This window comes from Odocoileus virginianus, chromosome 24, assembly GCF_023699985.2.
Source record: "Odocoileus virginianus isolate 20LAN1187 ecotype Illinois chromosome 24, Ovbor_1.2, whole genome shotgun sequence".
Classification (NCBI taxonomy): domain Eukaryota; kingdom Metazoa; phylum Chordata; class Mammalia; order Artiodactyla; family Cervidae; genus Odocoileus; species Odocoileus virginianus.
In genome coordinates, this window is record NC_069697.1 from 32,361,916 (window position 1) to 32,387,617 (window position 25,702).

General features: G+C 42.4%; 1 protein-coding gene across 2 annotated transcripts in view; it reads right to left on the minus strand.

The window, feature by feature from the left end:
* The window catches only part of ANO6 (anoctamin 6), a 229,025-nt gene extending 203,681 nt beyond the window's left edge, over nt 1-25,344 (minus strand). The window contains exon 1 of one of the 2 annotated variants that reach the window (XM_020900987.2): nt 24,946-25,344. In XM_020900987.2, the coding sequence (XP_020756646.2) occupies nt 24,946-25,018 (73 nt within the window). In that variant the 5' untranslated portion in view covers nt 25,019-25,344. The remainder of the gene's footprint in view (nt 1-24,945) is intronic. The other variant, XM_020900988.2, reaches the window with a different exon arrangement.
* Between the last annotated feature and the right edge of the window lie 358 nt (nt 25,345-25,702).

The following is a 25,702-nucleotide window of genomic DNA, read 5'->3' on the forward strand; positions in this document are numbered from 1 at the left end:
TCACAAAGGACCAGGCTCAAGCAACTAATGATTAGGTCAATAGAATCACAGTATCTGATGCACATACCTGAGTTGTCTTAAAGTACTTTAACTGACACCAGAGGAAAAGGGCTGACTACAGGATGACAGACTGCAGCCAAAACAGAAGCTTCCCCACCTGGAGCAATACTAAGTCAGTGGCTAGAACAATTCCTAGAACTGGCCTTAAGAGAATGGGATTAACACTATTGCTCATAATAATCTATATTTTTGTGGACATCAAAATAATCATAGCTTGTCCTGCCTGTATATGGTACAGCCCTATGTCAATATCTCCCACTCAAAGAATATAGCATCCTATGTCAGCAGGAAGAAGTTACTAAAGACAGACCTCTGCCCATCACCCCATGGAAATGGAATGATATTCTGACAAGTGGGGGTTTGTAAGCAACTTCAGGCTGGAAGGAGCTTTTTGCAGAAAAGAGCTCTACGCAGGAGGCTTCTTTGTCTTGTCACTAAACCTTAAACCAGACACTGCCAGGCTCTACTTATCTCAGGTCCAAGCACATCTTTCAAATCTTTCAATCACACAATACTTTGCCTAACTTGTTAGGTCTTTCCACAGACCAAAGAAGTAGAAATGAAAAATAAGTAATTAACAGATAACCAGATCTCTTCCCCAGTTCCCCCTTCAGTAATCTCAAGAATAAACTGTGTGAACAAGATAGAATCTAAAGAAAAATCACAAGCCTGCACACCGTGGGGGAATGGAGATGACTGTGACCCCCTATTCGATGATTAATTGAGATGACTTTCCTTTTTCCTTTTAAAGGCTTTTATAGCTGAGTGGAGGGACTTTCCTGGTGGTCCAGTGGCTAAGACTCTGTGCTCCCAATGCAGGAAGCCTGATTTGATCCCTGGTCAGGGAACTAGGTCCTGCACACTGCAACTAAAGATTCGTCATGTCACAACTAAGACCTGGCAGAGTCAAATTAATAAATAGATAAATATTTTTCTTAAAAGAGCTTTCATGGACCAGCAGAATCTTTGAAGGTGGTTTTAAGGGAACATTGGGTCCACTATCTCCCCAGATGGTCAGCATTTTGATTAAAAGCAACTTTCCTTTCTATCAACATTTCTTTCTCACTCCCTCTCCCATACTGATTTTCAAGCAGCTAGCAGCCAGACTTGATTTGGTAACAGTAGCATTATTATAACCAGTAAATGTATTAATACATATAAAATACATATCATTATACATGGTGCATAATATATGTTCCTCTTTTTATACAACTGCTTAGTGTTTAACACTGATAAGCACACAGCAGACAATTAAATTCTGGTTGATGGATTTCACTAGAAAGTGGGATGAACAAACCCACATGGAATCATCTGGTATACCATCACCACCAGCAAGGCTGTAACAATCAGACCAACCCAACCCCTGCTTGGTCTACTTTTAAACATTCTTAGGGAAAAGTCTATATTTGGAACACGTTAAGTGTTTAACAATCTATACCACTGTCTGAATTATAGGAATGAATTCCCTGAATCTGCTAGGATTCCCTCTATATCCATTTTCCACAGCTGGCCTCTCTACATTATTACAGGCTACTGGTCAGCTTTCTTTTTTAAAGCCCAACAACCTCAGCCCCATTACTCTGGCCTCAGGATTAACAACATTTATTTTGTTTGAATTCCCAAGTGTAGAAATGTTTCAGGCACTATACTGACCCAGGTTAAAAAAATCCTGAAAAACTCAAAGAGGATTACACTGGAAAGTGCAAGAAACCCAAAAACCACAAAGTAAACTTCCAATAGGTTTCAGTCTTGTACTCACTGGCACCAAAGGATGTCGCTGATACAACAATTCTGATCAAAACTATTTACTGCAGAAAGTAAATGGATATATTCATTTTTATTCATCCCTATTACAATATTATGAAAAGTGAGCCCTAGTACAAACTGAATAAGGTCCCCCAAGGAATAAAATCAATTACAGACATACTGTGTACTTACATTCAGACTTGGAAATTCAGCACTTTTAAGCTAATTTCTCTCTTGATATTTTCAGATTTAATTCAATAACCAAGTACTGCTTATTAGTAATATTAATGTACCATATGCTATCTCTGTCATCTTAATAATCTTCTTGGTTTTTTTTTTTTTTTTTTTACTAAAATGTCAATCTAACTTCTGGAATCCTACCCAAGAGAATCTATGCAAAATTACAATGAACATATTCATTCTACAGACATAATAATTAGCCATGAACCCACGCATGAATACCTATAATTAATTTCTTGTATACATTATAATAATTTTACTTGAAATTATAACATTTACATAATTTGGCTAATATAAACAGCTACTAGTTCGAGGCACTGTACAAAGTCCTTTAAATACATTTTCTCATTTTATCTTTACAAAGAGAGAAAATAGCTCAGGAAATCACCAACTTACTTAAGTTTGCACAACAAGTAAGCATCAGAGTAAAGATTTTAATTCAGTCATCCTAACATCAAAAAACCTTCCCAACAAGTTTTCCACTGCTTTACACTGGAGAGGTATTTGAAAAACATTTGTGGTAACACAGTAAAAAATCAGATTAAGCCAGGGAAATATCTTTTCTATAAAGAGCTGTCAACACCACCAACACAAGGAAAGAGAGGAGGGCTCTAATGAGCCTCCTCCCTCAAAGAAAAATCAGTTTTAATGTTTTGTTTGTTTTTAAGACAGAATAATAGAAAAGATATTATGGCTCCAATTTTTATATTAAGAAAAAGCAAACATAAAACTATTAAGTTACTGTGACTATTAAAAATTATACTTCAGTACTGTGAACTAACTGATTATTTCACCACAGTTTTAGTTTCAGAATTTAACAATACAAAAGTTCAGAAGAAATTTTCTTTATGTGGCTTAAATAACTCCACTCTTGGGGGCTCATCAACAGACCCTGTGACTCATGTCCACAATGGTGGTTACAGAGGTGGGTATATAATCTCATCAGTGCTATTTGGTGGGATTTATAGGGCTAAGAAGTTACCCGAATGCTTTCTTTCTGTGGATGATGTGGCAAAAGGTAGGAAACCACCACTGTCCTCAGCTACAGTGGGAGAGCTGGTGCAGCTGAGAGGCCCTTCCATAAGACCCGAGGGCAAGGCTGGCTCCTGGAACTAAAATCACCCCCTGAGCCTTTCACTTCTTGTACTAATAAATTCCCTTGATTATTCAGGCCATTTGATTAGACTTCCTGTCCCCTGTGACCAAAGATTCCTAATTAAAACAAAGTCAAAAGTCAGGAGACTTAAAAAACATATATATAATAAGAACATTCTCTATTCCTTCTCTAGTCTTCCCCCAGTACAGCCACACAAGGGAATCCACTGTCATGAGCCCATTTTAAACCAGGTGGACCTTAGGATTGCCACCTGGGAGCAGATGATGACAGCGCATTCCAAAAGGCAGCACTGTCAGTGAACTTACAGCCTGTGCAGTTGACAAATCTTAATGCAGGAGTGCTCTATCATAATCCTCCCAGTCTCACTGAGCTGGCAATTCAGTCCTTTTGGATCAACAAGTCCCTTAAGAGTCTGATGAAACCACCATGAGGCACCATCTCACGCTGGTCAGAATGGCTGCCATCAAAAAGTCTACAAACAGTAAATGCTGGAGAGGGTGTGGAGAAAAGGGAACCTTCTTATACTGTTGGTGGGAATGCAAACTAATACAGCCACTACAGTGAACAGTGTGGAGATTCCTTAAAAAACTGGAAATAGAACTGCCATACGACCCAGCAATCCCACTGCTGGGCATACACACGGAGGAAACCAGAGTTGAAAGTGACACATGTACCCTGATATTCATCACAGCACTGTTTACAATAGCCAAGACACAGAAGCAACCTAGATGCCCATCGGCAGATGAATGGGTAAGGAATCTGCGGTACCTATATACAATGGAATATTACTCACTTATAAAAAAGAACACACTTGAGTCAGTTCTAATGAAGCAGATGAAACTGGAGCCTATTATACAGAGTGAAGTAAGCCAGAAAGAGAAACACCAATACAGTGTATTAACACATATATACGGAATTCAGAAAGACAGTAATGACAATCTTATACCCAAGGCAGCAAAAGAGACACAGACATAAAAAACAGACTTTTGGACTCAGTGGGAGAAGGCGAGGGTGGGATGATTCGAGAGAATAGCCCTGAAACATATATAATACCATATGTAAAATAGATGACCAGTGCAAGTTCGATGCATTAAATGGCACTCAACGTCAGTGCTCTGGGACAACCCAGAGGGACGGGGTGGGGAGGCAGGTGGGAGCAGTTTCAGGATGGGGGGACACATGTACACCCATGGCTGATTCATGTTGATGTATGGCAAAAACCACCACAATATTGTAAAGTAATTAGCCTCCAACTAAAATTTAAAAACTTTTTAAAAAAGAGTCTGATGAAAGTTATGGATTCCTTTCACCAGAGACCTGTAAATATGCAAATAAACTCTTTCCTCATACAGTTTAGGAGATCTAAGAGTCTTCCTACCCCCAAGCCCACCCATGTCAATCTACTGACCCAAGTCAAGAACCCAGTTAGTAGCTTGAGCAATAGGGACAGAAATGGGGCAGCAAGCATCTTCCTGCTCAGTTTCTCAAAAAGTTCATCCTCAGAAATTCCCTGGTGGCCCAGTGGTTAAGACTCTGCACTTCCATTGCAGAGGGCACAGGTTTGATCCCTGGTGAGAAAACTAAGATCTTCCGTGTCACAGAGCATGGCCAAAAAAGAAGAAAAGAAAGGCCATCCTCCATGCCAGATACTCCCACAAGCCTCTCCAAAGATGCTTCACAGATACCGTCCTTCCAGGAGCCTCCTGAAAACCCATCCACTTGCAAAGTCTTTCACTCACTCATCTTCTAATGGCTGCAATAAAAATAAGGCAGGAATCATAAAGAACACTGGAGAAGGCACTGGCACCCCACTCCAGTACTCTTGCCTGGAAAGTCCCACGGAAGGAGGAGCCTGGTGGGCTGCAGTCCATGGGGTCACTAAGAGTCGGATATGACTGAGCGACTTCACTTTCACTTTTCACTTTCATGCATTGGAGAAGAAAATGGCAACCCACTCCAGTGTTCTTGTCTGGAGAATCCCAGGGACGGGGGAGCCTGGTGGGCTGCCGTCTATGGGGTCGCACAGAGCCGGACATGACTGAAGTGACTTAGCAGCAGCATGAGAACATGAACAGAAGTTTTTACTATTCCGTCATCAAAAATCAAGTATGATTTTATATGGTCACTGGATTTCCCTGACCAATCAATTTTTAAGTTACACGGAAAGCTTTATATAGCACTTATACTGGATTCAAGTATTTTGTGATTATTTCTATAAAACACAGGACAAAAAAAAAAAAAAACCCTTAGTATAATCTTCCTTTATATACTATTCCTACAAGAAAATAAGCTTCCAAGTTAAGTTATTTAAATATTTCTTTATAACACACTCTTCCAGGAGATTAAATGAAAGACAACGTGTACTATGTATGAATCTCTCTTATTTAAACTGCAGTAATGAATTACACCAAAAAGTGCATCTATATTCGTCTCTAATAAAAACAGAAAGCAGGTAAATTCAATCACTCTTTCATATTTGAGGAGAGAGATTTGTAGAAAAATAAAATGCTTTATTCCAGGTTGTCATGAGCAGATAATATTAAGAAAGTGGTGCTTTTAAAAGTTCAGAATGTGGGCCTTTCCTGATGGTCCAGTGGTTAAGAGTCCACACTTCCACTATAAGGGGCACAGGTTTGATCCCTGGTCAGGGAACAAAGATCCCATATGCTACATGTTCTGGCCAAAGTAAAAAAAAAAAACAAAAAGTGAATGCACGGATGGACAAGGTGATTCCTATGTACAATAAATTCATTTAGACTTCAAAAAGTTACAAAGCAATTTGTCACCATATTTTATTATCCAAATCTCTTACTACTTGTGGACAAATAAAGTCACGGATTATGGATTTTCTACATGTGTTTACAAAATATTAATACATACATTTCTATTCCAGTAGCAGATTAAAAGTCAGCAGTCACATCAGCTTTTTTCAAAGGCATGTGAAATACTGTAACCTTAGATATTGTATCAAATTTTACATTCTGAAGGGAATCTTTCTCAATCTATCTTCAGCTTCACATGTGAAAGCTTAATAAAATGACAAGGACACACACTAGTGTCATCAGAAGTCTGATAATAAACCTTAAATAGTCTGCCTATTAACAGCATTCATCACTTTTCTAAAACAATTAAAATGTGAACCTGATGTCTTCTAGGTTCTGTCCCAACAGGGTTAGGGCTGTCTTGCCTGTGTGTTCACCTTAGCTAATTTCCCTCACCAAATGCAGGTTAAGAACCCTCTTTGCATCATATACAGCCTCTGCCATTTCCAAAGACAGTCAGCCTGGCCCAGGGAGACTCAGGATGAGGCTGTGGAGACGGCCTGGGAGGAAGCAGGCCTGAGAGCATGTGCCTGGACTAAGCCCAGTGCAGGAACCAGGAGGCAGGCCACCTGTCAGAGGATGTGGTGACCCAGGAACGTGAAGGCAGACAAGCAGGCTGGCTCAGAAACGCCATCAGCATCAGGAAGGGAAGGGGAAAGCTCGGAGTGGTTCTCTCCTTTGTAGATTTTCAGCACATTTTCAAATACTGGAAATTTTGACCGGGGACTTTTCTTAAATGTGTACATGCACAAGGCTGAGAAAATATCCCCTTTCCCTATCGAAGAACAGGGAAAGAAGGGTTCCAGCCCCAGCTAGCACCCTCTCAGCTAAGCACCAGCTCAGCTCAGCTACCCCGATGCTCAGCTTGGTCTTTCCTCAGCCCTGGGAACTGCTTTTGAACAGAACTGTTTACGGCCAGGCACAGACTTCCACCAGGGCCCAGAAGGTGGTGTGCCCACATCCCAATACACACTTGATCTTTCTCAGGTGCTGGGCTGAAGTCACGTTTCCTATCTCTTATCGCAGGAAACTGTATCCCACTCTTACAGTCAGCATGCGTGACTAATGCAACGGAGTGAAAAGAAATGCATTTTGACGGAAAACTGCCAAAATTTAAGGCACCACTGGTAAAACAGCTCAAGAAAGGGACAGAGATACAGCTGGTGTTACCAAATCTGGGGACATGGGCAGGCGGCACCACACAAGAGGAGGAAGGACTTCACTTCCCACAAATGGGAGAAACGAGGAGACGCTGAGGAGACTAAGACAGGACCGGAACAGCTAGAGAGACTGGCGTTCCAGGCACGTTTCTGAGAGGAGTTTAGGCAACCAGGGATCAAAGACTGAAACGAAACGTAAGCCAAGGTTGACAATGCACTGATACTAAAAGTTCAGTTATAAAATCCTGCTTTCCTGGAGTCAGAATTGGTTCCAGACTGCTGAGTGGCTGAGCCAGGAGGTGGGAATCAAGGGGGTGGGAGCAGGGGCGGGTTGCAGGGGGGTTGGGGGGGTGGTGGTATACTGTGAAGGCTGGAATCCAGAGGAATCTAACAGCCTGCTTTAATCCGAGCAGTGCAGATGACTAACAGTGGAAACCAGACTCAAGAAATCATGAGTCACCCTTAAGAGGAACCAGCGTCAGTGTCAATAACTTCTCTGGGAACTTGGAACACATGTGCTAGAACAAATATTTTGGAACTGAATATCTTGCACCAACATTGAATCACTCCTTCATTTTGGATAGATCACTATAAATGTCCTTGTTTTCAGAGCTCTTCAATTACCAAATGAGGCTAATAATATCTGTTTAGATATTTTTACCAGTTTAAAAAAAGTCAATAATAACTGACCTTTTGGAAAAATGAATTATTATTACACTTGAACTTCTTACCCTGGAGAAAAGTGCCCACAGTCCACTCTGGACTGTAAAATTGCTAGTGGGCTAATGCTCAGAATGAACGTGCTGTTTGTTTTCAAACCACAGCAGGGCAATTAAAATCTGAATTTCTATAAAATGAGATATGAGTTCATTTTCCTCACACATTCTCTCCCAACTTAAAGAAAACATTCGCTAATTTCCTATTACAGGCAAGGCATTGTATGAGCTTCTAAAAAGATTACAAAAGTACAAAAATAACAAAGATCAAAACATATTTGACCTTAAAAACAGAATCAAAAGGTTAAGTATTGTTAGTTTGCTCTTTATCAGAGATGTAATATGTTAAGACTTAAATCAAAATATTTTTCCAGATATTCTTACAGCTAAAATATACTAAACATTCATCCACAACATGGATGAACTTCAAAAAGTACTATGCTAAGTGAAAGAAGAATACACAAAAGACTATAAATTCTCTATGACTTCATTTATATGGAGTTTAAGAACAGGTGAAACCAATTTATGTAGTATATATCCTTAAGTGTTTGCCTGGATTGTGGGAGGGGGTGGTGACAGCTTGAATTGAAAGGGTGATGAAAATGTCCTCTGTCTTATTTTGGGTGGGTGGTTATACAATTGTCAAAACTTACCAAACTGAACATTTAACTGCATCTTACAGGATGTGAAATATGTCTTTTACATGCTAAAAAAAAAAAATACTACTTAACTAAGTAAACATTACCAGGAGTGGAGGGTTCAGATAAAAAGCATGGCAAAGGGTTAATGGCACCTCTAGATCTCAATGGCATTTATAAGAAAACAGTCTCCATCTGTAAGGAACTAGTTGTAATGGATATGACAATAAGTTTAACAATACAACCATACTGCCTACTAAATTTCAGTCACGTATGAAAGATTCTAACACAGAAAAACAACAGGATGTTTTAAGAGTAAATGGAAACAATTTGCATCTGTTTCTTTCTGTTCTATCAACTGAAAACACAAAAGTAGTTTTAATTTGCATCTTCCCTACTACTCCAGGAACACAGTTGGTAAAGAATCTGCCTGCAATGCAGGACCCAGGTTCGATTCCTGGATCAGTAAGATACCCTGGAGAAGGAAATGGCAACCCACTCCAGTATTCTTGCCTGGAAAATTCCAAGGACATTCCTGGCAGGCTACAGCCCATGGGGTAGCAAGAGTCAGACACAACTAAGCAGGTAAACCACCACCACATACTACTCTGATACCAGGGTGCTTCGGCTACTCACAGGGAAGGAATTCTAGAGAATGTTTCTTTTTTATATTTATTTTAGCTTCAATATTTCTTTATTGATGTGTAGTTGGTTTACAATGTTGCATTAATTTCTGCTGTACACCAAAGTGATTTTTTTATACTCCTTTCCATGGTTTAACGTAAAGATACTGAATGTATTTCTCTGTGCTATACAGTAGGACCTTATTTGTTAGAAAGTTTTACAGGAGACCTCCTGCAGCGCAGGAAATCCAGGTTCAATCCCTGGTTTGGGAAGATTCCTTGGAGGAGGAAATGGCAACCCACTCCAGTATTCCTGCCTGGGAAATTCCATGGACAGAGGAGCCTGGCAGGCTGCAGTTCATGGGGTCACAAGTGTTGGACACAACTTAGTGACTAAACTGCCACCACCACCCCACTAGTTATAGGATTTGTCAAGGGGAGAAATTCTTGAATATGCATCTCAAAGTCTCTGTGAGGCTTTTCCACCCTCACACAAATTCTGATTCATGCCTCAGGGGCTTGGTTATGACTCCCAGCTAACATTGGTCACTTCCAAACAGGAATGAGTCACACCCCTCAGCTGGTGGGGCAGGAAGACAAGTTTCTGGCTGAGAATCTAGAAAAGAGGAAAGGGTGGGGCACAGGGAACAAGAGGTACGTGCCCCACCTCCCCATCCGTCCTCCTCCGCTGGAAGCTCAAGGAAAATACACAGAATTGCTTGGGCCATACCTCACCTTCTCGTTCAACTTCCATCACAACACTAGGCTAAACTGAGCCACAAAGAAAGAGAAAAAGGAATTACGAGTGACCCACTAAGTTTTTCTCCTTTCCAATCCAGTGCTTGGGCTTCCCTGTGGTTCGGCTGGTGAAGAATCCACCTGCAATGTGGGAGACCTGGGTTTGATCCCTGGGTTGGGAAGATCCCCTGGAGAAGGGAAAGGCTACCCACTCCAGTTTTCTGTCCTGGAGAATTCCATGGACCGTGCAGTCCATGTGGTCACAAAGAGTCAGACGTGACTGAGCGACTTTCCCTTTCACCTGACTTCCCTGGTGGCTCAGATGATGAAGAATCTGCCTGCAATGCAGGAGACCCGGGTTTGGTCCCTGAATTGGGAAGATAACCTCAAGAAGGAAATGGCAACCCACTCTAGTATTCTTGCCTGGAAAATCCCATGGATGGAGAAGCCTGGAGGGCTACAGTCCATGGGGGTCGCAAAGAGTCGGAGACAACTCAGTGGCTCACACTTTCAGTTTCAATCCAGGGCTAACATGTTAGCCAATCTACCAAGGGGTACAGAGATACAGGCCCCCTGGCACAGCAACAATGCCACTTGCTCACCTTTGCAAGGTGTATTAACAGCTACTGACATCAGCACCAACAAAGCTGCCAAGTGGAGGATCCCCCCAGTAAAACTGGAGTTGTGAGCCTGAAACCACGTGTGGTGTTGTACACATTAATCTAATGTACATCTTGAACCTTCTCGAAGACGTGCCTTTTAAAGACTGTAGTCTAAGGTCATGCTATTTTAAGAATAATGAGAACAGCAGCTGCACTTGTCAGCCATCCCCCAGGGAGGGCCCAGTCCTCTGACCGGGCTTCGGACATGCCCCACTTCTGTTCTTGGCTGTGCTGTCCTGGTTCTGCCTCTTTCTTCACAATCTTTAAATATAAATTTGCTGGTGACTGGTAAATTTGCTGGTGACTGGGTGGCATGTCTGTCTTCCCTGCCAGTGGGCCTACTCATCGAGAGCAGAGACTGTTTCTTCTGTCTTGTATACTGAATTCCTAGTGCCCAGCACAATGCCTGGCACAGAGAGTGTGCTGAATAGACATTAGGTAAATAAACAGATTTCTGTGTGTGTGTGGGGGGGGGTAGTATTTGATTATTTATTAGACTATAAGCTCCATCAGAGATGGGATCTTCTCTACCTGGTTCTGTGCCCTCAGACCTTAAACAGCACATGCCTATAGGAGGTCTTCAGAAAATATTTACCGAATTAATAAAAATTGTGAGATGAGATCAAGCCAGCTCAGAGCTAAATGAAATCTCTGCACATGACTTTTTAAAAAAGCAACAAACCTGGTCTGATCTATGAAGGCCACTGCTAGCAATACTATGATCAGCTTTCAAAGGGACTTTTGTGTATGTGCCAAATAAGTTAGTCAAGATTGTGACTGAACTCTTCCAAATAAGCGTTTTGAAGTACAAAACAAGCCACCAGCCACAGCTGAGGCAACTGTAAGCCTCAAGAAAACCATGATCACCCCATTGCTCAAAAGCCATTCGCTGTGTTGCTCACCATTAAGAGCGGATGGCAAGGCATGTTCGAAATGTTCCCGTCTCCTCTGTGACTTGGAAGCTGCAATATGCCTGTTATAGAAGCATGTACCCAGTGAGCACCAAACACTATCTAAATTTAAGTGGAGGCAGGAAATATGAGCCAGCCAGGCATCTTGTGGATGGAGCAAAGGCTGAAACCCAGGGGACAAGAAACGCAGTTCTAAGTGCAGTAACTGAAGGATGTAACTCTGGCTTTTATTGAAAAGTCACCTCTAGGGAAGACTTACATATAACACAAATAACAGTAAAAATATTTGGGGATCAAAGCAGCCTTCCTCCCTTTCCTTTGCTCTCGCCTACCCAAAAGGAATGGAATGTCTAACTTTTCTTAGGTCTGATGCTACTGGAGGGGGACCTGGCAGTATTCCATTTCTAACAAACCAATATAGGCTGACTCATTCCCAAATGTCAAGCTTATAAAATGAGAAACCTTACTTCATATACCTATTTTGCAAATTATATATGGTCTATTGCCTTATTTTATATCACTAAATTTAAAGCAATTCAAACCAGAAGGGTAACAATTTCTTTGTGTGTTCATGTTTTGTCGTTTTGAGCTGTTTCACATCCATCTCTTTTAACAGGTTTTTTTTATTTGACTTCAAACTTTTCAATAAAACTCAACTAACAGAAATTTTAGTCTTGTGGGAAAATTAAACATTTCAGAATTTTCCCATTAAAAATAACTGATCATTCACACGATAAGTAAAATTACATATTTCTTTAAAACTACCTATTTTATTAAATGGTTATTTTATTAAAAGTTCACATGATCAACATTAACAGTTACTTTTTATGCCTTGATGAAAGACACTTTCAAAAATCTTAAATTTGTTAGATTAAGAGACGCTATTTCTTACACATTTTCTTTAGTGTAAAGCTTATCAAAGTATCGCTTAAATTTCATTATGAATTTTTATCCTATATTCTCCTACCTTTCTTACTAAAATTATATATATTCATGATATAATCCTACTGTGAAATGCATCTACTGGAAAATCCAACTTAGGTTATTCTAGTCACTTGTATTTCTTCCAGTGGCTCAGTAGTAAAGAATCAGTCTGCAATGTGGGAGACCCAGGATTGATCCCTGGGTTGGGAAGATCCCCTGAAGAAGGGAATGGCAACCCACTCCAGTCTTCTTGCCTGGGGAATTTCATGGACAGAGGAGCCAGGAGGGCTACGTATGGTCCAGAGGGTCACAAAGAGTCAGACACAACTGAGAGACTAACACACTTTTTATATTTCTCCATTTTTAATTGTTTTATAATGAACGTCACTATTAGTTACTGGCCTATTATGTGCCTGGAACTGTCCCTCATCATTTTATATGTCAGTTTTAAACTTTATAAGAATCTTATAAAGTATATATCATTACCCCTTCTGTATTATTATCTCTACTCATTTTTCTGATCTGGAAACCAAGGCTCCACAGTTACATGAGCCTATCCAAGGGTCGATCTGTATCCAACGTCCCACCTTTCCAATTATACCATACCACTCTTCAGTAATCAATATCTTTCATTCATTGCCTAACTCATTCACCAAGATTGTATTGATCACCTACTCTGTGTCAGGCATTATGCTTCTCACTGAGATAATAGCTCTCAAGATGCCCTTAGTTTAACGAAAAAGACAAAAACAACAAGCTGTATAAATGGAAGAGTAGTAAAATCTCTAATAAAAAGCAAAAGAGATACACTTGAGTTAAAACACAGGAAAAAACAGCTATCCACAATACTAACATTAGCTCCTAATTATGGCGGGCTTTACTCTATTAGACACCACAATCCTGGAAAGCAAGCTTTTTAAAATTATGTCATTTTTGACATAATCACCCTTGAATAGGTCCTAATATTAACTTCATTTTACAGAGGCGAAAGTTACATTAATCACTCAAGGTCACCCAGCTAGTGAATTTATAGGTTAGAATTTGAACTTTTATTTGCATAAAACTTAAGGTTAAGTAGTGGTGGCCTCTATCTCGGCAGACCCAGGCTAAGGGCCTGATGAAAATACTGGGACAGGGGCAAGACAACAGACCCCGAGGAGAACGACCAGCCACTGAGGAGCAGGAGAAACTGGTGTGGGATAAATTAAAAGGACCACAAACCAGCAGAATGGCCCCTTTCTCCCTCATCACAGACATTTGTGGTCCAATAGGAAGCAGGTCCACAGCCTTGGCCAATGTCAGGATATCTGTAAAAGATGGTGGAAATAATCTTTCAACAGAGGGAAGAATCATCCTCTTTTACCTCCAATGTAAGTACCTCTAATGAAAGTGAAGTTTTCACCTGCAAATCCAAGCCTCAAATAAAGACCACTTTCACCTGATCCCTAATATCTACACTTATGCAGGGCTTGGTTGGTGGTTAGGGATCCCGGGGCCTCGTCTCTCCTCCCCTCTGGATCAAAGAAGATGTCGATTCCCAAGGCATCCCCCAACCCTGTAAGAGTGGGTTTGAGTATGCCGGGCCAACAAAGGCCGAGAAGGTCCTCTCTCAGAGACCCAGGGATAATCTCCGAAGATATTAAGAGAATGTGGGGCCAAGACTGACAGTGCCTGCAAACACAACGGTCAGAAATTGGGAGAGGGCTGGTAGGAAGAACGTCCAAGAGGTATTTTTTTTAATGTCATGCTAGGCCTTTGTTACACTCAGGCTCTCTCTAGTTGCCATGAACAGGGACTGCTCTTCACCGTGGTGCCCGGGCTTCCCACTGTGGTGCCTTCTCTTGTTGCCGAACACAGGCTCAAATGCATTTGAGCTTTAGTATTTGCAGCATATGGGTTCAGTAATTGTGGCACATGGGCTAAGTTGCTCCGCGGCATGTGAAATCTTCCGAAACCAGGGACTGAACCCGTGTCCCTTGCATTGCAAGGCAAATTCTTAACCACTGGACCATCATCAGGGAAGCCCTCACAGAAGTTATTAACATCAGGTCCATAATCGTTCCTTCACTGCCTGGTGACTGCCCTTTCTCCATGGAACGCTGAACTCACTGAAATCCTCCAGGATCCACCATTCAGTAGAGACAAAGGGATCACGGAGAATACTGAGCACCGATAATCTCAACATCAGTCATTCCCTCCTCAGTCCTCCGGTGATATTCCAAAAGCTCAATTTGTAATAAAAGCTATTCACCTCTTACTTAAAAGTCTCCTTCCTCTCTTCCTGTGCATACAATTACATGGTGACACACGGTTGCTGACGGCAACTTGAAGAATGGGAAAAGCCACAGGTGCTCCCGATGAAAATACAATCTTACATTTATGAGTCATTTATCGGGAACCCACGAAGTGTCCGCTGTTGGAATCTTTTGCTAAGATTCCCTGAAAGAGATTCCCCCTGAAATACGTTTCCTGGAATCTGAAGAACATTATCATCCTGTCTGAAGATCGGTAAGAATATAGGAAAACACACAGTAATTATCTCTTTGCAGAAACCACATGCTATCCTTCAACTCTTTTGTCTTTAAGCACATGTGTCTGCAGCACAACCACTGTCATGATCTCCCTTAACCTGACACTTCGCGGGCAGTTCCTGCACGCATAATGCGACAGAGCAGCACAAACCAGACAGCGGGGAAGGACTTAGGGCTCTCCGAGGTGAAGAGGAGCAGTTCCTACGACTGCTGTTAAGTAAAAGAATTCACTTTGATGGTGATATTGTAACTGCCACTCAGGTAGGATGAGTGAAAAGGCCCCATACCCAGCACTGCTGGGGTTTCCCAGGTGGCACCAGTGGTAAAGAACCCCCATGCCAATGGAGGAGACATAAGAGACATGGGGTAGATCCCCGGGAGGAGGGTATGGCAATCCACTCCAGTATTCTTGCCTGGAGAATCCCATGGACAGATGGCCTGGCTGGCTGCAATCCGCAGAGTCACAAATAGATGGACACGACTGAAGCAACTTAGCACATCAGCACCATACCAGCCTCCTCGCCTCTTCTTAGCAACCCCACAAGGCCGAAAACACAGGCGGTGAAGTCAAGAAACTTGCTCCAGGTGATAGATTCTCGGAGGCCAAAGCCAACCGCTAATTCAGGTCTTCCATCTACAGGCCTGTCTTCCCTCCTCACAGCTCTGTATTAGCACAGGCTTCACAGGCTCTTTCTTCCTTCTGCTTTAAACTGTCCTCTTTAAGGAATAACTCACCCCCAATGAATCCAAGAGGCTCTGTCTTTAAAATCTTCTACTTTCCCTAAGGAACATCTATGATCAGTGAGCTTACACTCTTTCTTCACTATCTGTATTGCTTAGAAACAAAGGTGGGTTTGATTTGTTGGTTTTTGTTTTTTTGCTTGTTGGCTTTAGAAAAATAAAAGTATCTTGTGTTTAACACAGATTGAGCATTCAGGGCTTGTTTAATAAATAACAGTAGAGGGGAATAAAAATATAACAAATGAATGCAATAGTTTAAAATCATAAATTAGAACAAAACATTTATAATAATGTTAAGGGTTTACATGTGGGGAGGTTGTATTATTTTTGTTTTAAATTTAGTGGGGAATAACTTTTATTAGAAACCATGCAAATCAGAAAAAAGTAAAACTAAAAACATGTCTTAGTTTATGTCTGTGTGATGCCACAAGAAAAATCTCACCATCATCTTGTCTGTGCCAAGCCAAAGATTATTTTTCAAACATCTAGATAGAATGTCTGAAGAAATCATAAAAAAATAAATTATGTAAATACAATGTTAGTTTATGTAAAACAAGCTTTATAAACAAACCTATAATTTGCATAATTGTACTTTGTGAAAGAACATCTATTTACATGACTTTGACCTCTGGCTCAAGTTCTGCCAAAGTTAAAATAAAAATTATAGAAAAGAGAATTTTAGTGACTAATATCCTTTTCCCCCCCAATTTCAAGTATTTGTATTTTCAAATAATGTAGGAGACAGTAGAGTTTCAATGTTCTAGATTGAAAGCATTAAATATAAAAGCAACATCTGGACTTCACAAAAGAATACATTTTCATCCATTTGTATTTTTGGCTGCTGAACAACTTACTGTAGCAAGTTCTTTCAATTAATATTCAGACATGTAGCCAGGGCAGTAATAAGTACCATGGCAGAGAAAGTTGCCTATTAACCCTTCAACTTGTCTTCTGTGTAAACATTCCATCTGATTTGGGGCTGAATAGTGTTTGGATTGCTCTTTGGCACATGTCCAAAATATTCTATTGTTGACATTTTCACCAAGCAGTCTTTTTAAACTGGCTACTTCTTAAGATGGGTGCTAAATAATTTTAGTTGCATTTTAAAAAGCAAGACAGAACTAAAGGAAAAGCAATAAGGACATAAAACAATGACTACACTGTATTAAAATCTCACAATCTCTACATTTACATATGAGTTACCAATCAGTCAAGAAGTACATTTCCTTGGTTGAAGATGACTGGAAATAGATTTTTCTGTTCTAAAACTAGTGATTTTTGCATAGACCCAAACCCTGAATGATTTGTATCAAAAGCAGATCAACCAGCTTATAACTTGTAATAAAAAGGCTTCCAATTACAATCTAAAATGTCATCTCTTGACAAATGTTTGGGACTCTGTGAAAAGCATTATGATATTTAGGCTGTAGGGTACAAAGGAAATGAGATAGCACTTCTCCCTCTAAGGATACACAGTTTGTTAAAATGTGCTAAAGTAACTGGAATGCAAAACACAAAGCGATGTGTATGATAGAAGAAAACCCAAAGAATTAGCTAGAGTGAAAACTTATATAAAATACAATGATTTTAATCTGACTTGCTACAAATAACACCGAGAGTTCAAGACCATCCTTTAATTAAACACTAGACTGGGACTTCCCTGGTGGTCCAGTGGTCAAGACTCCATGCTTTCACTGCAGAAGGAACGGGTTGGATCCCTGGTCAGAGACCTCAGATCTCACATGCTACTTAGTGTGGCCAAAAAGTATAAATAAAGCTAGACTGTGGAGTTCTTAACAATATATTATAATCTTCCTCCACGAATGTCAGAATTTAAATAGCATCTCTGAGGGTAACCTTTACACAAGTCTAAATTTCTTGGTTTCTAAAAGAAAGGAAAAAAAACACATGGCAATCAACATATGTGATTGTTGCAACCTCTTGAGAAAAAAATAGGGGTAGAGTATGTGTGTGTAGAACTCTTTCCCTCTTTTAGAGCTGTTTGTGTCAGATCCAAAGAACAATGAGACAGCTAAGAGGAGACTGGGAAAGCAATTATCTGACTTGAGAGTTAGAACATAGAAGATACATTGTGACTGTGGATTTAAAACTGAAAATAACAAAAAGTTTATGCAACAGGGTAAGACTGACTACGCTCAAAGAGGATTTTAAGAATAGTTTGCTTTTTAGCCGGCATACCCCTGGTAGGGAATACACACACATATACATGCACGCCATATACATAAGAGCCCCTGTCAGAGCAAATAAGGCAAGGACAGCATCGAGGATGATTTGCTGAGAAATCAGGCAACATTTAGGAATGCTCAGAACCCTCCACTATTTTAGCCCCATCCCCTCACCTATCTGGCCATTCCTTGAGGGTCAGCACTGCCTCTGTAGAGCCAGCCTGGATCCTCCTAAGCAAGGTTACATATTTTGTCCTTGGTGCCACCGTGACACTGGTACACATGTTGATCACAGTCTAGCATTAATCACAGATGACTGCAATTATCTATTCACATATCCACCTCCTTCCCAGATAGTGAGGAACCGGAAGGTCAGAGACCACAGAACCTAACAGAGAGCCTGGAAGAATATGTACAATCAGCACTTTTATGATAGATGACTGTGGGCATCTCCAAGGGCCAAGGGCCATAAAAACCACTAACCATTACGCTTATTATTTACTTAATTAAATTTAGTTAACTTACATAAATTTATTTAATTATTTTAATTATTCAGAGTAATTCATTTCTTCTTCCTTTCAACAATGATTTACTTGGTTTCCACTGAAGATATCAAGCATCATTCTAGGCACTGAAAGTGACCCAGTCGTGTCTGACTCTTAGAGACCCCATGAGTCATACAGTCCATGGAATTCTCCAGGCCAGAATATTGGAGTGGGTAGCCGTTCTCTTCTCCAGGGGATCTTCCCAACCCAGGGACTGAACCCAAGAGGGGATTGAACCTCCTGCATTGCAGGAGGATTCTTTACCAGCTGAGCCACCAGGGAAACCCAAGAATATTAGAGTGGGTAGCCTATCCATTCTCCAAGGGATCTTCCCGACCCGGGGTCTCCTGCATTGCAGGCAAATTCTTTAGCAGCTGAGCTACCAGGGGACTAGCTTAGAACAGAAAACACACAAAACACTGCAGAAAGTTTATTACATTTTAGAGGAGGGTGAGGAAGAGAGAATTTTCTTAAATTACAGGAATGGAATGTCTATAACATTTAGGATATTTTACATGACCTAGTCTCAGCCCTCAAGAAATTTACATTATACTTGGTGGATTAATTAATGCAAAGATAATGAACAACAAAAATACAAGGTGAGTGCTAACTGTGTGCAATAGAAAAATTAGGGATGTGAGCATCCACTGGTGGGCACTTTGGGTTTAGAGAGATCAACAATAGCTTTCTGGGACTGTAATGGGTTTGGAAGGGGAGGGAGCTACCGAGAAAGAGAATGAGAGTCTGGTATTGCTGGGAAGGGGAATGGTCTGAGCTAGAGCAGAAGAGAAAAGTGTAAAGCTTGCAGAACAATGCAAAATTCTCCTCTCCTGCACATCTGTTCTCCACCTCCTGCCATTAATTTCCACCTAATCTCTCAGCTCAAGTCCCCACCTGGGACTCCTCTGTTTACCAGAAGCCCTCAGTCTCCAAGACCTTATAGGTGCTGCCTCTCTCACAAGCTCTCAGCTCCACTTCTATTCCCATGACCACCACTGGCCATTTCTGAACCTGACCACCAGAAAGGCTTACCTCAACCATCTCCCCCTCTCCAACCCATTTCCCAATGCACTGCCAGGGAGACCTTTCCAAAAGCAAATTTGATTCTATCACTCCTTTCCTAATCATTTTTCATGAGCTCCAGATCACCTACAGCTGGGGTCCCCAACCCCCGGGCTACAGACCATCCCTTGCATTACTGCCTGAGTTCTGCCTCCTGTCAGATCAGCAGCAACATTAGATTCGCAAAGGAGCATGAACCCTATTGTGGTGAACTACGCAAGCAAGGGATCCAGGCTGCATTCTTCTTATGAGAATCATCCTATCATCCCCCACCCCATCCGTGGAAAACCTGTCTTCCTCGAAACCAGTCCCTGGTGCCAGCTGGGGACCACTGACCTACAGGGTAAAATCCAAAACCCTTAAAATGTTTGGAGGATTCTTCATGGTGCCACATTTTCCTGCCTTCCCAGACTCGTCACTGCTCTCCTCCACCACAGGCAATACATGGAACTCCAGACTTTCTGCCTGCTTGCTTCTTCAACATCTGGCTCAGCAATCTCCTCTGTGCAGCCGTCTCCCACCCTCCTCCATGGCTGTGGATGTACTTCCGTAATAGCACTTACTGCAAATCACTGGTTCCATGGAACCCACTCTCTACGGCCAGGACATGCATCTTACTCTCCCCACAAGCTCAGCACTTAATCCTACAACTAGTACAGGTTTGCTCAACTAATGGTGACAAAGCAAAACTGGTACAAGAATCAGATTTGCAAGTGATTAAAGGTAAAGTTTGTAGTGAGGGGACAGAGGTAGTGCAGAAGATACGTCCACAGAAAAGTGCAACAGTAAAAGGAAAGCTAACAAAGACACTTGAGAAGCAGAGCTGGACTACTGCCTCTCAGAGGTAATAGGCCTCTTCCCACCCATCCTCCATTCCAGTGACAGGACTATTAACTGTGGGCTCAGAGAGTAAACTCTAGCATAGGCAGTCTGGAATCCAAAGTAGTCAAAAAATGTCACCAGCCATTTCAGTAAATGAAGTTGTTACTGCCATAAACTCATCAACCACTGTAGCCACCCCATGATGAACTCTGAAGGGAATTCAGGATGGAGGGAAAATAGGATACTGGTCCTAGATAACAGTTAAGATGAATATCAAAGGAATGATTTCAATAAGCCCAGATTCTTGCATTTTCCTATACACAGAAACGCACTAAAACCTCTAACTTGAGATGTCTGGTTTTTGTGATTAGCAGTAATCTTTTGATGTTCTTGTTTTTTCTTGTTTCTTGTTTTTCATGTTTTTTTTTAAGCAAGAAAACTCCTATATATCCTGGGTCGTCCCTTGCCTCTTTGAAACAGTCCCTCAAAGCTACCTGAGAGGCTGTCATCCCAGGCTATGGTCCTCAGTAAGCTCCCGAACAAAACATAATTCTCAACTTTCAGGTCATGCTTTTTTTTTTTCCAGCTGACCCAACCATCCACCTAAACAAAAACCTTTTGCCTAAACCATCTGAAGTGTTCCTGATAAGCCTTCCTTTTGGAGAACACTTTTCATCCCTCAGCTAAGTTTGAACACTGGAAATGCAAGAAACAAAACAGCATACTAAATATCTACATTCTGACTATAACAGACATTTCTATCAGTTTCTACAGCAACAAGAAGAGATGTTAATTCAATTCGCTGATTAATGAGGTGGCAGGATGTGGGGGTAGTGCTTCTGGAGGCAAGGCAGCTAAGGACCTTCTGCACACCAGACACACGGAACCTACCTCGACTGTGATCTCCATCGGCACCAGTGCAATCAAGGCCATGAGCCAGATACCTCCTGCCATCACTGCCTGGATGTAACATCTGTGGTTCATTGTTAGAAATGATTAAGAAAATAAGTGCCATTTTGCAACAATGCTCCCATGCCATTAGGCTCTTTCACAGACCTCTGGCGATTATTTCATGCTAAACAAGGAAGCAAGCCTTATACTTAAAGCACTCAACAATGCTTTGAAAGTAAGCAGAAACCCACATGTCTAACAAAAGGGGGTGGGGGGACAGTGCAAATCCCAGTCTACTAGAAGGCACACTTCTGTTTATGTAAAACATTTCTATGATGTAATCGGGGGCCACATCTAGTTTAAATAGTTTTTCTTTTTGTCTCTTGCTAATTAATTGATGATAGAGGTTTTAACCAGGAAATTGCGTCAAAATAACTCTTCTGCTCTGAGTTACAAATTTAATAGCTATAGAGAAGTTTCATAGAAACCTTCAGTAACTGAGTGGGTTTTAAATTATTACACAACTCTCAGTAGTGACAAGTGCTGGGAGAAATATGTCAATAGGTTTAGCAGAGCCCTACATTATAAAACTAGAGGTAGAGCACCAGAGTCTTCTCTCCCATAGTTGGCGATTATAATTATTTCATAAAAGGTTATATACCATTAGCCTACTTCTGGTAAGCTCTAAAAAAGCTTATTTTACAATGACAAACTTTCCACTGGTATGCTAAACATCTGATATAAAGCCACGGCAACCCACATTAAATTTGTATAACAACTCCAAATTGTTGAAACCTGGTATTTGTTGACTGACATAAAAAATGTTGACTTGACCCCTATATACACTAAAGTATTAATATCAGTAGACTCTGAAGGGTGGAATTAAAGAAGAATAGACATATTTATTTTCTTAAATATATCTACACTGCCTGACTTGATACAACCATCAGGTAAATACAGACTAGCAGAAGTTAGGTTTTTTTCCCCCTAAAGTGAAATCTCCTGATGGCATGGTTAACAAAGCTCAGTCTTGCTTACTTTAATTTTTATTTGTGAAGGGTGAAAGGTTTTCACCCTTCTTTATTTACGACTGTCCATGTAAACAGTGACACCTCACCATAACAGGCAAAACTGTTTTCCTATGAAACAGATTGTGTTAATTTTATTATAACTTTATTACAAGTTTGCTCCTATGATTTATATTTGTATGTAATAAGAACTTGGGCTTCCCTGGTGGCTCAATGATAAAGAATCCACTTGCCAAAGCAGGAGATCCAAGCTCAACCCCTGGTTCCGGAAGATCCCCTGGCAAAGCAAATGCTAACCCACCCGAGTATTCTTGCCTGGAGAATCCCATGGACAGAGAAGCCTGGTAGGCTACAGGTCACGGGGTCACAAGAGTCAGACACAACTTGGTGACTAAACAATCAGTATTAGTATACTGAGGAAACTGGGTCAAGCTGGAGAAGTACAGGGATATGTGCTCATCTTCTCCTGCCTGAGCACCAAATCACAACTAGCTGTTGAACAACCATTGACAGGAAGACACCGGGACCCACCAAAAAAAAAAAAAAAAAAAAGACACCCCACATCCAAGGACAAAGGAGAAGACACAACTAATGGTAGGAGAGGTACAACCATGATACAATCAAATCCTGTATCTGCAGGTGGGCAACCCACAAGCTGGAGAACAATAAGACCAAAAAAGATTTCACACTGTTGTGAAGGTTCTAGGCCCTACACCAGGCTCTCCAGCTTGGCCATCCCGCCAAGAGACTGGGAATCCTCAGGGAATCTGACTTTGAAGGCCTGCAGGATTTGATTACAGGACCTCCACAGGACTGCAGGAAACAGGATTTACTACCACAGCCTGCTAAATAGTAGTATAATAACACCCTGACAGCTGGAGTGACCAGGTGGAAGGGCGTCAATCTACACAGATCTCGCAAGTCAGAAAACCTGGGTTTGAATCTTAAGCTGTGTGAGAAGTTAGGCAAATCAACCTGTGAGCTTCAGTCTTCTCTCCCATAAAAATGAACACTACTATTTGTCCCCTCCATATGGATGAATACCTAATAAATTATTCTCAAGTAAATGAAAGTATGGAGTATATAATACCTTCTATTCAATTTGTCTCTGGATTTAAATGAGCAGTGCCTACAACAGTTAGGATATGGAAAGACAATAATTATCTGTCCACAGGTGAATGAAGAGCGATGATGTGATATGTATAGGTATACACACATGCATATAATATGGGATATTAGAGCCATGAGAAAGAAGGAAATCTTGTCATTTGCAACAGCACAGATGGAACTTGAAGGCATTAAGTGAAATATGACACAGAAATACTGTGTAACTTACATCTGAAATATTTTAAAAAGGTGAACTCACAGAAACACTAAAATGTGGGGCAGACTGGGGAGATGTTAGGCAAGGGTACACTTCCAATTATAAAATGAGTAAGTTCCAGGTATCTAAGCATAGTGCTTGGAGTCAATTAACACTGTATCTTTGAGATTAGACCCTAAATGTTCTCACCACAAAAAAAGGCATGGTAATTAAGTGACATGTTAGAGGTGTTAGCTGTCTGGTGGTGATCATTTTGCAATATATAAATGTTTCAAACATGTTTTACCTTAAACTTACACATTGTTAAATGTCAATTATATCTCAATAGAGTTGAAAACAACAAAAATAAATACATGAGCAGTACCCAGAATGTGAACGAAAAACCACACCTAACTCCGAAAATTACTACTAAAGTTATTACAGAAGACTATATTAGAATATATTAGAGAAGAGTGTTAGTACATAAGCAAGAACTGTTAGGTTATTGAAACTGATTTGGCGTCCAGGAAACTGAGTCGGAGTCTGCCTGGTAATTTAATTGCCAGTCTTCCGGATGGGCTCTATCTGTCATCATTAGCTGACAGTGTTCTCTTTAGGGACCTGACTTTCCACTCCAACTGCTTTCCCCTTCCTCACTTCCTCCCACCCCTTTCAGTTAACTCTTAAATAGCTCTCCCTCAGCTCCGTGCACCACTTCTAAAGCATTTTTAACCAGAAATAGGGCACGCAGGGCTTCCCCCCGAGTTCCGGGGCCCCCTGGACCGGTAGGAAATGCCCAGCGGTCTACCCTGCCTCAGGGCTTCCTCCGCCGCATCACTTCCCCTGCCAACGCCGCCGATAGAAAAAGGATCCCGGCCCACGCCCAGCGGACTCAAATCAGTCCCGGGCCGCCCCACCCAGCCCCAGCCCTCCGTCCCTGGGCCGCGCGTCTGCCTTCACCTAGAGATGGCTTCAGGCGGGTCACACCCCTGCTCGCCTTACCAGGGCGCGCTCCGTTGAACCCCGCCCTCGGGCTGGCAGCCTGCGCTGGCTCCCCGGAATCCCCCGTGCCAGTTCGAGCCGGAGAAAATGACCCAAACTTCTTGTCCTAAGTCAAGGCTTCCACGCGCGGGGGTCTCCCTGTATCTACGATGCCCGATCAGGGCCCTCGTCCCTCGCCCGTCCCGAAACTGACGCGGAGATTCGCGCCTCCCCGTCCTTGCCCGGGGCCGCCCGCTCGCCAGCCCGCCCGCCGCGAGCTGAGCCGGGAGGCGGCTGGAAGCGACCGCATTGCGGCCGCAGGCGGGCGGCGCGGGCTTCCTTCTCCCGGTCCCTCCGCCCCCGACCTGCCGAGGGTGGGTGCGGCGCCCACGCGCAGTCCCCTAGTCCTTGCTGCGTGGGCTGAGGATTTCGGGGACGGGTGCCCGGCCCCGCGCCGCCCCCCTACCCACCCCGGCCCCAGGGAAACTCCTCGCTCACCGATATACCCATCCTCTTCGTCGTCCTCCTCCAGCTCCATTTCTAGCAGAACGTCCCTCGTCATCATGGGCATGTCTCCCCCCGCAGCTGGGAACTTGGCGCAAAGTTGGGGGCTCCGTGGAGTCCGGAACTTCGGCTCTCTAACGGGGCGGGCGCCCGGGCAGGGACGGCAGGGCGCGTCTCACTCCCGGCGCAAGGGCCGCTGTGCTCAGCCCGCGCTCGGGGAATCCGGACCCGAGTGGTGCGCCCAAGACAACCTCTGGCCGCCGGAGCCGGGCCGGGCCGGGCCACTGAGCATGCCCAGTGAGCGCCGAGGATCGCTGCGGAATGATTGAACTGCCGCGGCTTTACGAGCTCCCAGAAGGAAGTCAGGCGGAGAGAGGAGGGAGCTGGTGCTCGCGCGGTGCCCGCCAGTGAACTCGCCGAAGGGGGAGGCGAGAGCGTGAACTCCGAAAGAGGCAGCTCTCTGTTTCAAGTTCTTATATGGGCACGTCCTGGGCCCGCTTTCTTTGATATCTGCTACGCGAGAGGGGAGACGACGCTGCTGCTGCAGCTCCCAGGAAAGACCCTTTAGGCGAGCGAGTCTAGATGGTGTTTAAAGGTGAAGTGGAGCCCATGGCGGATCTTAAAGTATCAATTCCTCTGACTCCAAGTGGGGAAACATGTGTTCTGTAGGGGAGTGGGGAGGTGGCAATTACAGAGAAGAGGCCAAACTCGAAGATAAGAAACAACAAAAGAAAACGAGACCAAGAGAGCG